Source organism: Pristiophorus japonicus, chromosome 3, assembly GCF_044704955.1.
Source record: "Pristiophorus japonicus isolate sPriJap1 chromosome 3, sPriJap1.hap1, whole genome shotgun sequence".
NCBI lineage: Eukaryota > Metazoa > Chordata > Chondrichthyes > Pristiophoridae > Pristiophorus > Pristiophorus japonicus.
Genome location: NC_091979.1, coordinates 24,535,832 through 24,549,111, shown reverse-complemented (window position 1 = coordinate 24,549,111; position 13,280 = coordinate 24,535,832). Strand labels below are relative to the sequence as shown.

Sequence of the window (13,280 nt, the reverse complement as noted above, 5' to 3'; positions counted from 1 at the left end):
AAGGGGAATAGAGTATACAAGTAGAAAAGTCCTGCTACAACTGTACAGGGTATTGATGAGACCACACCTGGTGTACTGTGTACAGTTTTGGTCTCCGTATTTAAGGAGGGGTATACTTGCATTGGAGGCAGTTCAGAGAAGGTTCACGAGGTTGATTCCTGAGATGAAAGGGTTGTCTTATGAAGAAAGGTTGAGCAGGTTGGGTCTATACTCATTGGAGTTGAGAAGAATAAGAGATGATCTTATTGAAACATATAAGATTCTGAGGGGGCTTAACAGGGTAGATGCAGAGAGGATGTTTCCCCCTCTTGGGAGAATCTAGAACTAGGGGGCACAGTTTCAGAATAAGGGATCGTCCATTTAAAACGGAGATGAGGAGGAATTTCTTCTCTCAGTGGGCCATGAATTTTTGAGATTCTCTACCCCAAAGAGCTGTGGAGGCTGGGTCATTGAATGTATTTAAGGCAGAGATAGACAGATTTGTGAACGATAATGGAGTCAAGGGTTATGGGGAGCGGGCAGGGAAGTGGAGCTGAGTCCATGATCAGATCAGCCATGATTTTATTGAATGGCGGAGCAGGCTCGAGGGGCCAAATGGCCTACTCCTGCTCCTATTTCTTATGTTCTTAGGGACAAAACAACTGGGTAAGTATCGGGATCGGATTGAGATTGGAGGTTACAGACTGAGCTAATCAAAGGCTCCACTTAGCATGAAGGTCTTTTGTAGGTGGGGCTGAGAGTTAAGGGTGGGATTGTGCAGGGGCAGAAGCCCAGGATTCAGCAGCGGAGATAGATACATGTTTCTGAGCCGCGCTTGGTATCATTTGGGAAGAAATGGGTATTTCTGTAGAATTTTTCCTCGGGATTAATCAGGTGGAGACCACAATAACCCACGGGTTGCACATGGTCTGTTGCTGGAATGTGCTGGAAGGGTCAAATGACTCCTTTTCTCATTCCATATTTTCTTATGTTACATAAGAACATAAGAAATAGAAGCAGGAGTAGGCCATACGGCCCCTCGAGCCTGCTCCCCCATTTAATACGCTCATGCCTCATCTGATCATGGACTCAGCTCCACTGCCCCACCCGCTCCCCATAACCCCTTATCTTCTTATTGTTTAAGAAACTGTCTATTTCTGTCTTAAATTTATTCAATGTCCCAGCATCCACAGCTCTCTGAGGCAGTGAATTCCACAGTTTTACAATCCTCTGAGAGAAGGAATTCCTCCTCATCTCAGTTTTAAATGGGCGGCCCCTCTAGTTCTAGTCTCCCCCATCAGTGGAAACATCCTCTCTGCATCCACCTTGTCAAGCCCCCTCATAATCTTATACGTTTCGATAAGATCACCTCTCATTCTTCTGAATTCCACTGAGTAGAGGCCCAACCTACTCAACCTTTCCTCATAAGTCAACCCCCTCATCCCCGGAATCAACCTAGTGAACCTTCTCTGAACTGCCTCCAAAGCAAATATATCCTTTCATAAATATGGAAACCAAAACTGCACGCAGTATTCCAGGTGTGGCCTCACCAATACCCTGTAAAACTGTAGCAAGACTTCCCTACTTTTATACTCCATCCCCTTGAAATAAAGGCAAAGATTCCATTTGCCTTCCTGATCATTTGCTGTACCTGCATACTATCCTTTTGTGTTTCATGCACAAGTACACCCAGGTCCCACTGTACTGCAGCACTTTGCAATCTTTCTCCATTTAAATAATAACTTGCTCTTTGATTTTTTTTCTGCCAAAGTACATGACCTCACACTTTCCAACATTATACTCCATCTACCAATTTTTTGATGTCGCTCCTGCGAAGCAGGTTGGGGACATTTTACTATATTAAAGGTGCTATACAAATACAAGTTGTTGTTGTTGAACAGCAGCATGTACGCAGTGTAAGCTTTTAAGAACTTGCATATAAAAATTTAAGAATAGAAACATAGAAACATAGAAAATAGGTGCAGGAGTAGGCCATTCGGCCCTTCGGGCCTGCACCACCATTCAATATGATCATGGCTGATCATGCAACTTCAATACCCCAATCCTGCTTTCTCTCCATACCCCTTGATCCCTTTCGTCGTAAGGGCCACATCTAACTCCCTTTTGAATATATCTAACGCACTGGCCTCAACAACTTTCTGTGGTAGAGAATTCCACAGGTTCACAATTCTGAGTGAAGAAGTTTCTCCTCATCTCGGTCCTAAATGGCTTACCCTTTATCCTTAGACTGTGACCCCTGGTTCTGGACTTCCCCAACATTGGGAACATTCTTCCTGCAACTAACCTGTCCAATCCCGTCAGAATTTTATATGTTTCTATGAGATCCCCTCTCATTCTTCTACATTCCACTTAATACAAGCCTAGTTGATCCAGTCTCTCTTCATATATCAGTCCTGTCATCCTGAGAATCAGTCTGGTGAACCTTCGCTGCACTCCCTCAATAGCAAGAACGTCCTTTCTCAGATTAGGAGACCAAAACTGAACACAATATTCAAGGTGTGGCCTCACCAAGGCACGTACAACTGCAGTAAGACCTCCCTGCTCCTATACTCAAATCCTCTCACTATGAAGGCCAACATGCGATTTGCCTTCTTCACCGCCTGCTGTACCTGCATGCCAGCTTTCAATGACTGATGTACCATGACACCCAGGTCTCATTGCACCTCCCCTTTTACTAATCTGTCACCATTCAGAAAATAATCTGCCTTCCTGTTTTTGCCACCAAAGTGGATAACCTCACATTTATCTACATTATACTGCATCTGCCATGCATTTGCCCACTCACCTAACCAATCCAAGTCTACCTTGCAGGCCTCTTAGCATCCTCCTCACAGCTCACACTGCCACCCAGCTTAGTGTCATCTGCAAACTTAGAGATATTACATTCAATTTCTTCGTCTAAATCATTAATGTATATTGTAAATAGCTGGGGTCCCAGCACTGAACCTTGCGGTACCCCACTAGTCACTGCCTGCCATTCTGAAAAGGACCTGTTTATTCCTACTCTTTGCTTCCTGTCTGCCAACCAGTTCTCTATCCACGTCAATACATTACCCCCAATACCATGTGCTTTAATTTTGTACATCAATCTCTTGTGTGGGACCTTGTCAAAAGCCTTTTGAAAGTCCAAATACACCACATACACTGGTTCTCCCTTGTCCACTCTACTAGTTACATCCTCAAAAAATTCTAGAAGATTTGTCAAGCATGATTTCCCTTTCATAAATCCATGCTGACTTGGACCGATCCTGTCACTGCTTTCCAAATGCACTGCCTTTACAGTTTTAATAATTGATTCAACATTTTCCCATTATCTTACTGTGTACCATCTCCCTAGTTGTTGTTAATACCTGTAAATAAATCGGGATGTTGCTCAATTAAGACTAATGAGCTTTCTCTCTCTCTCTCTCTCTCTCTCTCCTCGCTCCTAGGGCATTGTGGACTACATGGCCAAGGATAAGTAAGTGATGAGCCTTTTTCAAGGAAATATACATTTTGTCTCCGGCTGATATGGATAAACTGACGAGAATATTAACCCTTTGAAAACCAGACTTGTATTTCAAACGTATGGATCGGGGCTCTGCGTTGTCAGCCGTGATTCAGTGGGTAGCCTTCTCTCACCTCTGAGCCAAGAGGTCATAGCTTCAAATTCCACTCCAGGGACTTGAGCACAAAATCCAGGCTGGTACTCCAGTGCAGTGCTGAGGGAGTGCTGCACTGTCTGAGTTTGACATCTTTCAGGTGAGAGCAGGGGAGTTTTCCCCGGTGTACTGGCCAATATTTATCACTCAGCCAACATCACTTAAAAACAGATGATCTGGTTATTATCTCATTGATGTTTGTGGGAGCTTGATGTGCAGAAATTGGCTGCTGTGTTTCCTATATTCCAACAGTGACTACACTCAAACAGCACTTCATTGGCTGTAAAGCCCTTTGAGATGTCTGATGGTAGCTATATAAATCTAAGTATTTCTTTTTTATGAGTTCTATGATGTAACACACAGAGAAATATTTTAAATAATAATATAGAAACTTAAAAATATAAATTCGTGAAGTTGATTAAACCATTGGTATGTGAGAGCAAGTCACTGCTAAGAGCTTTTGTTATAATTGGTTGAATGACATCCTTAGGGTGCATTTAAAAGTACATTTGAGGTGAATTTTCACATTGATCATAGTTGATGCTGAGAGGGAAAACTTTTCCACTTTGGGGACCTCATGATAGGATCTAAATGTCACTTATTGAGGAGACGGCTTTAAAAAAGGATGTAGACAAAAAGCAGGAAACTATAGACCAGCTAGCCTAACATCTGTCATTGGGAAAATGCTAGAGTCCATTATGAAGGAAGCAGTAGCGGGACATTTGGAAAAGCATGATTCAATCAAGCAGGGTCAGCATGGTTTTATGAAAGGGAAATCATGTTTGACAAATTTGCTGGATATAACGAGTAGGGTGGATAAGGGGGAACCAGTGGATGTGGTATATTTGGATTTCCAGAAGGCATTCGATGAGGTGTCACATAAAAGGTTACTGCACAAGATAAAAGTTCACGGCGTTGGGGGTAATATAATAGCATGGATAGAGGATTGGCTAATGAACAGAACAGAGAGTCGGGATAAATGGGTCATTTTCCGGTTGGCAAACAGTAACCAGTGGGGTGCCACAGGGATTGGTGCTGGGATCTCAACTATTTACAATCTATATTAATGACATGGATGAAAGGACCGAGTGTAATGTAGCCAAGTTTGCTGCTGATACAAAGATGAGTGGGAAAGCAAATTGTGAGGAGGACACAAAAAACCTGAAAAGGGATATAGACAGGCTAATGTGGGAAAATGTGAGGTTATCCACTTGGCAGAAAAAATAGAAAAGGAAATTATAATTTAAATGGAGAAAAATTGCAAAGTGATGCAGTAAAGAGTGCATGAAATACAAACAGTTAGTATGCAGATACAGCAAGTAATCAGGAAGGCAAATGCAATGTTGGCCTGTATTGCAAGGGGGATAGAGTATAAAAGCAGAGAAGTCCTACTACAACTGTACAGGGCGTTGGTGAGGCTACACCTAGAGTAGTGCGTTTAGTTTTGGTCTCCGTATTTAAGGAAGGATATACTTGCATTGGAGGCTGTTCAGAGAAGGTTCACTAGGTCGGTTCCAGAGATAAGGGGTTTGAGTTATGAAGATAGGTTGAGTAGGTTGGGCCTATACACATTGGAGTTCAGAAGAATGAGAGGTGATCTTATTGAAACATACAAGATAATGAGGGGACTCGACATTGCAGAGAGGATGTCTCCACTCAGGGGAAACTAAAACTAGGGGACATAGTCTCAGAATAAGGGGCCGCCCATTTAAAACTGACATGAGGAGAAATTTCTTCTCTCAGAGGGCTGTAAATCTGTGGAATTCTCTACCCCAAGCTGGGACAGTGAATAAATTTAAGGTGGAGATAGACAGATTTTTGAGCGATAAAGGAATACAGGGTTATGGGGAGTGGGCAGGGAAGTGGAGCTGAGTCCATGATTGGATCAGCCATGATCTTATTAAATGGTGGAGCAGGCTCGAGGGGCCAAATGGCCTACTCCTGCTCCTATTTCTTATGTTCATATGCTGTCATGGAAAAATAGGTATTGTGACATGATGGGATCTAATAGGTCGAAAGACCTCCTGCATCCAAGCCTAGCTGGTGACTCCCAGATACAGTATGGTTACACAGGATTACATAGGATATACAACACAGAAACAGGCCATTTGGCCCAACCAGTCCATGCTGGCGTTTATGCTCCACTCGAGCCTCCTCCCATCTTTCCTCATCTAAATCTATCAGTATATTCAAAAAGGAGTTAGATGTAGTCCTTACTACAAGGGGGATCAAGGGATATGGCGAGAAAGCAGGAATGGGGGACTGAAGTTGCATGTTCAGCCATGAACTCATTGAATGGCGGTGCAGGCTCGAAGGGCCGAATGGCCTACTCCTGCACCTATTTTCTATGTTTCTATGTTTCTATAACCCTCTGTTCCCTTCTCCCTCATGTGCTAGTCCAGCCTCCCCTTAAATGCATCCATAATATTCGCTTCCACCACTCCGTGGTAGCGAGTTCCACATTCTCACCATTCTTCCTTCTAAATTCCCTTTTGGATTTCGTGGTGACCGTCTTATAATAATGGCCTCTAGTTATGCGATTAGAGTAGAGCCCCCTTCACCATGCACGGACTATTAGCTTAACCCCCAGATCAAACGAGCAGCCCACCACCACCAGTGTGATACTTTTCCTGTTTCCCACATTGTCAATTTCTGTTGGGCTTCCTGAGCGGGGTCACCAATTTAGTGCCAAATCATTGCTCAGTTAGGGCAGTTGCATCAATCGAGGCCGTGCCCCTTGAAATGTCCCGAGGGAGTGGAAAGGGGTTAAATAAGCGCAGGTTTTTTTTCTCTGTCTCCTCACTTGTTGCCCTTGGTCTGGCCGAGGCTCAGTGACAACACTCTTTTGCTTCTGGGTCCCGAAGGTTGTGGGCTCAAGCCCCACTCCGGAGCCTTGAGGACACTCCCGCACAGTACTCAAAGAGTGCTGCACTGCCGGAGGCGCCGGTGGATGGCAGGAATCCAAGCCGAAGCAGGGGGAGTCCACCCCTGGTGGTCCTGGGCCAGCATTTATCCCGCAACCCACATCACTAAAAAAAAACGGATTACCTGCTCATTTACCGCTCTGCTGTTCACGGAACCTCGCCGTGTCAGCCGACATACAACAGTGACAGCACCTCAAAAAACAATTGGCTGTGAAGTGCTTTGGGCTGCCCTGAGGAAGCGCCAATATTATCTGTAGACTCACAGCCAGGCTTCAGTTTGAATGCCGAGCCACACTTCACAGAAGGAAATAAACGGCGGAAGGGCGGGTGGGTGGACGTTGATGAATATGATGGCCCGACTGAGAGTTCTGTGCTCAAAAGGGTTTGATTTGATAGGAGGAGATTGGCCAAGAGGAGTCCTTATAGGCAAGAGCCACTTGGTGCAGTTTAATTAATACAACTGAAAATGAGTTTATCACAAAAAATAAACACAGTGTCAGTCCATCAACTGTGAGTAACCCAATTTTAAATGATTGAAAATAGAAACATAGAAACATAGAAAATAGGTGCAGGAGTAGGCCATTCGGCCCTTCTAGCCTGCACCGCCATTCAATGAGTTCATGGCTGAACATTCAACTTCAGTACCCCATTCCTGCTTTCTCACCATACCCCTTGATCCCCCTAGCAGTAAGGACCTCATCCAACTCCTTTTTGAATATATTTAGTGAATTGGCCTCAACAACTTTCTGTGGTAGAGAATTCCACAGGTTCACCACTCTCTGGGTGAAGAAGTTCCTCCGCATCTCGGTCCTAAATGGCTTACCCCTTATCCTTAGACTGTGACCCCTGGTTCTGGACTTCCCCAACATTGGGAACATTCTTCCTGCATCTAACCTGTCTAACCCCGTCAGAATTTTATATGTTTCTATGAGGTCCCCTCTCATTCTTCTGAACTCCAGTGAATACAAGCCCAGTTGATCCAGTCTTTCTTGATAGGTCAGTCCCGCCATCCCGGGAATCAGTCTGGTGAACCTTCGCTGCACTCCCTCAATAGCAAGAATGTCCTGCAGAGAACCATTTATTAGTTAAAGAACATAAGAAATAGGAGCAGGAGTAGGCCATAAGGCCCCTCGAGCCTGCTCTGCCAGTCAATAAGATCATGGCTGATCTGCTCTTGGCCTCCACTCCACTTTCCTGCCCGCTCCCATATCCCTTGATTCCCCTGTAGTTCAAAAATCTATTTATCTCAGCCTTGAATGTACCCAACAACGGAGCATCCACAGCCCTCTGGGGCAGAGAATTCCAAAGATTCACCGCCCTCCGAGTGAAGAGGTTTCTCCCCCATCTCAGGCCTCAATGGCCGACCCCTGATTCTGAGACTGTGAGCCCATCGGTTCTAGACTCCCCAGCCAGGGGGGGAACATCCTCCCTGCATCTACCCTGTTAATTCCACCTCAGAATCAATCAGGTTTTCAGTTTTAAAAAAAATTAACTTGTATTCAAAAACTTGTAAAAAGGCGCAAAATTAACACTTTTCAATTTAAGAGCCTCCTCGAAGGTCCGGGATCGGGTGCAATTTGGCGGAAACTCAACATGGTGATTCATTCGATCTGGGGTGGGGGGGGGCGGGTGGCCAGTTTTGTGGGCGGGGCTGGTTTCCAGTGTGATCTTCTGTAAACAAGTGCGAAATTGTCGCGGAAACTCGATTTGCGCTGAAGGTAATGTGTGCTGAAAATTCCGTGATCTTTTGCGTGGGCTTTGGTCGGATTTTGAGTGCTTTGCGCTGAAAATAACCCACGCCAACTGATGGAAACTCCCGGCTAAGCTGTCTTTCTGTCAGAACCTATTTCAAAGTGAAAAAAATCAGCAGTGGGGGCTTGACCGACCGAGTTGAGAGAGGACATGATTTGAGAGGTTGCTATGCAGAACGAATTCCCAAATTCCCAAATCGAATCTTGAAATAGTGCAATGCCCGAACGCACACAATAATCTAATATCCTGTCATCTTTCATTTCCATTTTGTAAGCACGGCAACATAATCCACTTTGTACTCGGTGCTGTCCTTAATTATCCTCTGAGTTCAGCACAAGCTCGTGCCTTCACCTCTGATCCACATCAGAATTGAGTTTTACAAAGTTAACTCGTTCTAATTGGTTCCATTCTGGGGCATGCCTGTGGTCAGCATTTGTTATTTTATTCATTCATCCTCATGACAGGGGCATCGCTGTCAAGGCCAACGTTTACTGCCCATTCGTAACGGCCCTTGAGAGCCGCCTTCTTGAACCACTGGAAGGTTCAAGAAAGCGGCTCACCACCACCTTCTCAAGGGGCAATTAGGGATGGGCAATAAATGCCGGCCTCGACACCGATGCCCACATCCCAGGAACAAATAATAATAAGTTTGGGAGGTGCTGTCGAAGAGTCATCTACCGGAAATGGTTTGATCGGAATTATCAGGCCTAGGCCAAGAGCGGAGGAAAATGGAAAAAATAAAATAATTGAAGTCCTGAAATAAAACAGAAAATACTGGAAAGGCTATCGCCCTTTTTACACTATCGCACAAAGTCCAAGGTCGACCCCAAATAAACAACAACAACTGCCATTTATATAGCGCCTTTAACGGAGTAAAACGTTCCAAGGCACTTTACAGGAGTGTTATCGAACAAAACTTTGACACCGAGCAGCATAAGGTGATGCTAGGGCAGATGACCAAAAGGCTTGGTCAAAGGGAGAGAGGTAGAGAGGTTCAGGGAGGGAATTCCAGTGCATAGGGCCTATGCAACAACAACTACTTGTATTTATATAGCGTCTTTAACATATTAAAACTCCCCAAGGAGCTTCACAGGAGTGTTATAAAAAATTTAAAAAATTTGACATCGAGCCACTTAAGAAGAAATTATGACAGGTGACCAAAAGCTTGGTCAAAGAAATAGGTTTTAAGGAACATCTTAAAGGAGGAAAGAGAGGTAGAGAGGCGGAGAGGTTTAGAGAGGGAGTTCCAGAGCTTGGGGCCCAGGCAGCTGAAGGCACGGCCATCGATGGTTGAGCTGTTATAATCAGGGATGCTCAAGAGGGCAGAATTTGAAGAGCGCAGACATCTCAGGGGGTGGGGGGGGGGGGGTGCGGTGGTGAGGCTGAAGCAGATTCCAGAGATAGGGAGGGAACAAGGCCATGGAGGGGTTTGTAAACAAGGACGAGATTTTGAAATCGAGGCGTTGCTTAACCAGGAGCCAATGTAGGTCAGCGAGCACTGGGGTGATGGGTGAGTGGGACTTGGTGCAAGTTAGGACACGGGGCAGGCGAGTTTTGGATCACCTCTAGTTTACCTAGGGTAGAATGTGGGAGGCCAGCCAGGAGTGCGTTGGAGTAGTCAAGTCTGGAAGTAACAAAGGCATGGATGAGGGCTTCAGCAGCGGATGAGCTGAGGCAGGGGCAGAGACGGGCGATGTTACGAATGCACGGCCCTTAATGATGGAGGGATGAAAATCGGGGGTGCGCAAGAGGCCGGAATTGTAGAAATTTTCTTATCCAGCTTCAGCCACAGGGTTAGAGAGGGACGAGAGCGCCCTCTGCAGTCACAGACTGCAAACTGTTTTGGTTAGTGTATCAGGATCATTAGGTTTACTAGATGACAGATCAAAATCCATCTAGTTCGCCTTCTACCTGGTAGTCGCACGATGCAACAATAATAATGTTAACTATTTATGGCATTACTGGAACTTATTGAACTGTTGGAAAAAGTGGAATAATATAAAATCCATGGAATCATTTTCAGGGCTTTCTGATGTTGGCCTTTATTGCAAGGGGATGGAGTATAAAAATAAGGAAGTCCTGTTACAACTGTACAGGGTATTGGTGAGGCCACACCTGGAGTACTGCGTACAGTTTTGGTCTCTGTATTTAAGGAGGGATATACTTGCATTGGAGGCTGTTCAGAGAAGGTTCACGAGGTTGATTCCTGAGATGAGGGGGTTGTGTTACGAAGACAGGTTCAGCAGGTTGGGCCTATGCTCATTGGAGTTTAGAGGAAAGAGAGGTGATCTTATTGAAACATATTAGATTCTGAGGGGGCTTGACAGGGGAGATGCAGAGAGGATGTTTCCCCTCGCGGGGGAATCTAGAACTAGGGGTCATAGTTTCAGAATAAAGGGCCACCCATTTAAAACAGAGATGAGGAGAAATTTCTTCTCTCAGAGAGTCGTGAATCTATGGAATTCTCTGCCCCAGAGAGCTGTGAAGGCTGGGTCATTGAATATATTGAAATAAACAGATTTTTGAGCGATAAGGGAATCAAGGGTTATGGGGAGCAGGCAGGGAAGTGCAGCTGAGTCCATGATCAGATCAGCCATGATCTTATTGAATGGCGGATCTGATCATGGACACCCCCAGCATTGAAGCACTGACCACACTCGATCAGCTCCGCTGGGCAGGCCACATAGTTCGGATGCCAGACACAAGACTCCCTAAGCAAGTGCTCTACTCGGAGCTCCTTCACGGCAAACGAGCCAAAGATGGGCAGTTACAAGGACACCCTCATAGCCTCCCTGATAAAGTGCGACATCCCCACCGACACCTGGGAGTCCCTGGCCAAGGACCGCCCTAATTGGAGGAAGTACATCCGGGAAGGCGCTGAGCACCTCGAGTCTCATCGCCGAGAGCATGCAGAAATCAAGCGCAGGCAGCGGAAGGAGCGTGCGGCAAACCTGTCCCACCCTCCCTTTCCCTCAACCACTACCTGTCCCACCTGTGACAGAGTCTGTGGCTCTCGTATTGGACTGTTCAGCCACCAAAGAACTCACTTCAGGAGTGGAAGCAAGTCTTCCTCGATTCCGAGGGATTGCCCATGATGATAATGGCGAAGAAAGGCGGAGCAGACTCGAGGGGCCAATTGGCCTACTCCTGCTCCTATTTCTTATGTTCTTATGTATCATAAGCGGCGAGGGTGGGGAATGGGTTGGGGCAGCTGTGACTGATGTTCCCCTTGCGGAAAGCAGAACTGGAGCCTGTCTGAACACGCGCTGTCCTTGCGCAAACGCCAGCGATGGGCCACGTGCCGGAGTCAGGCCGAGGAGAGAGCGGAGGAGTGAGGCGGCAGGCAATAAATGAAAGAAAGAACTCGCGTTTGTTCAGCGCTTCTCACCGCCTCAGGACCTCCGTAAGCTCCTGCCCGCCGACGAACAGCTTTCGGAGCACAGTCGCTGTGGTGTTGCGGCTGCCAAGGCGCACACAGCAAGATCCCACACCGAACCTTATGCCGGGATCCGCTGAAGGCTGGAGACGCAGTGAGTCCACGCAGCCATGAGATAAACGTTGGCCCCAACGCCTCCCCTTGCTCTTTCTTTGAAGGGTGCTGTGAGGGACCTTACACACAGAGGCGGCAGCTCCCAACAATGTAGGAGGCGGGGGGAGGGGGGAAAATTACTGCACCGAAGTGTCGGGCCTAGATTGTGTGCTCAAGTCACTTTTAATGTCAGCCGTGGCTCAGTGGGCAGCACACTCCCCTCTGAGTCAGAAGGTTGCAGGTTCAAGTCCCACTCCAGGAACTTTGAGCACATAAATCTAGGTTGACGCTCCCAGTGCAGTGCTGAGGGAGTGCCGCACTGTCGGAGCAGCCATCTTTTGGATGAGACGTTAAACCGAAGCTCTGTCTGCCCTGTCAAGTGGATGTAAAAGATCCCACGGCACTATTTCAAAGAAGAGGAGGGGAGTTATCCCCGGTGTCCTGGCCGATATCTACCCCCAATCAGCATCGCAAAAAAAACATTACTGGTCATTACCACATTGCTGTTTGTGGGAGCTTGCTGTGCGCAAGTTGGCTGCCGCGTTTCCCACATTACAACAGTGACTGCACTCCAAAAGTACTTCATTGGCTGTAAAGCGCTTTGAGACATCCAGTGGTCGTGAAAGGCGCTATATAAATGCAAGTCTTTCTTTCTTATAGGCCTTGACCTGTGACCTTCTGATTGGGAGGTGAGAGCAGTCAAGGCAGGGTCGTGGCTTGCGGCCTTATGCTTGACGTATGGGCAATGTTCCCTTTAAGCCGTGTGGACACACAGTTCTCTGGACCTTCCGCGCAGCCAGCTCGCTGGCCTATCAATGAGAAAAATAGTGCATTTGCGGTATTTTGAATGGGCCACGCATCCCAAAAACAGAAAAAAACTAATTTCTGTAAACTAAAGGGTACAATTCTAAAGGGGGTGCATGAAAGAAATAAAGACTTGCCTTTATATAGCGCCTTTCACAACCACTGGCCGTCTCAAAGCGCTTTACAGCCAATGAAGTACTTTTTGGAGTGCAGTCACTGTTGTAATGTGGGAAACGCGGCAGCCAGTTTGCGCACAGCGAGCTCCCACAAACAGAAATGTGATAATGACCGGATAATCTGTTTTAATGATTATGTTGTTTGAGGGATAAATATTGGCCCCAGGACACTGGGGATAACTGTCCTGCTCTTCTTCGAAATAGTGCCGTGGGATCTTTTACGTGCACCTGAGAGTGCAGACGGGGCCTCGGTTTAACGTCTCATCCAAAAGACTGCACTTCGAACAGTGCAGCAGTCCCTCGGCACTGCACTGGAGAGTCAGTCTAAATTTGTTTGTGCTCACATCCCTGGAAGGAATTTTGGACCCACAACCTTCTGACTCAGAGGCGAGGGTTCAGAGAGACCTGGGGGATATGTGCACAAATCATTGAAGGTGGCAGGGCAGGTTGAGAA

At 46.4% G+C, this 13,280-nt stretch overlaps 1 protein-coding gene and 1 long non-coding RNA gene across 3 annotated transcripts in view; one reads left to right on the top strand and one right to left on the bottom strand.

Moving 5' to 3' along the window:
- adcy5 (adenylate cyclase 5) overlaps nucleotides 1-13,280 on the top strand; it is a 531,201-nt gene that overhangs the window by 423,967 nt on the left and 93,954 nt on the right. Inside the window, exon 9 of the mRNA XM_070875264.1 lies at nucleotides 3,432-3,460. Within this exon, the coding sequence (XP_070731365.1) occupies nucleotides 3,432-3,460 (29 nt within the window). The remainder of the gene's footprint in view (nucleotides 1-3,431; nucleotides 3,461-13,280) is intronic.
- Nucleotides 1-13,280, bottom strand: part of LOC139259689 (uncharacterized) — a 180,907-nt gene that overhangs the window by 160,499 nt on the left and 7,128 nt on the right. The window lies entirely within an intron of this gene.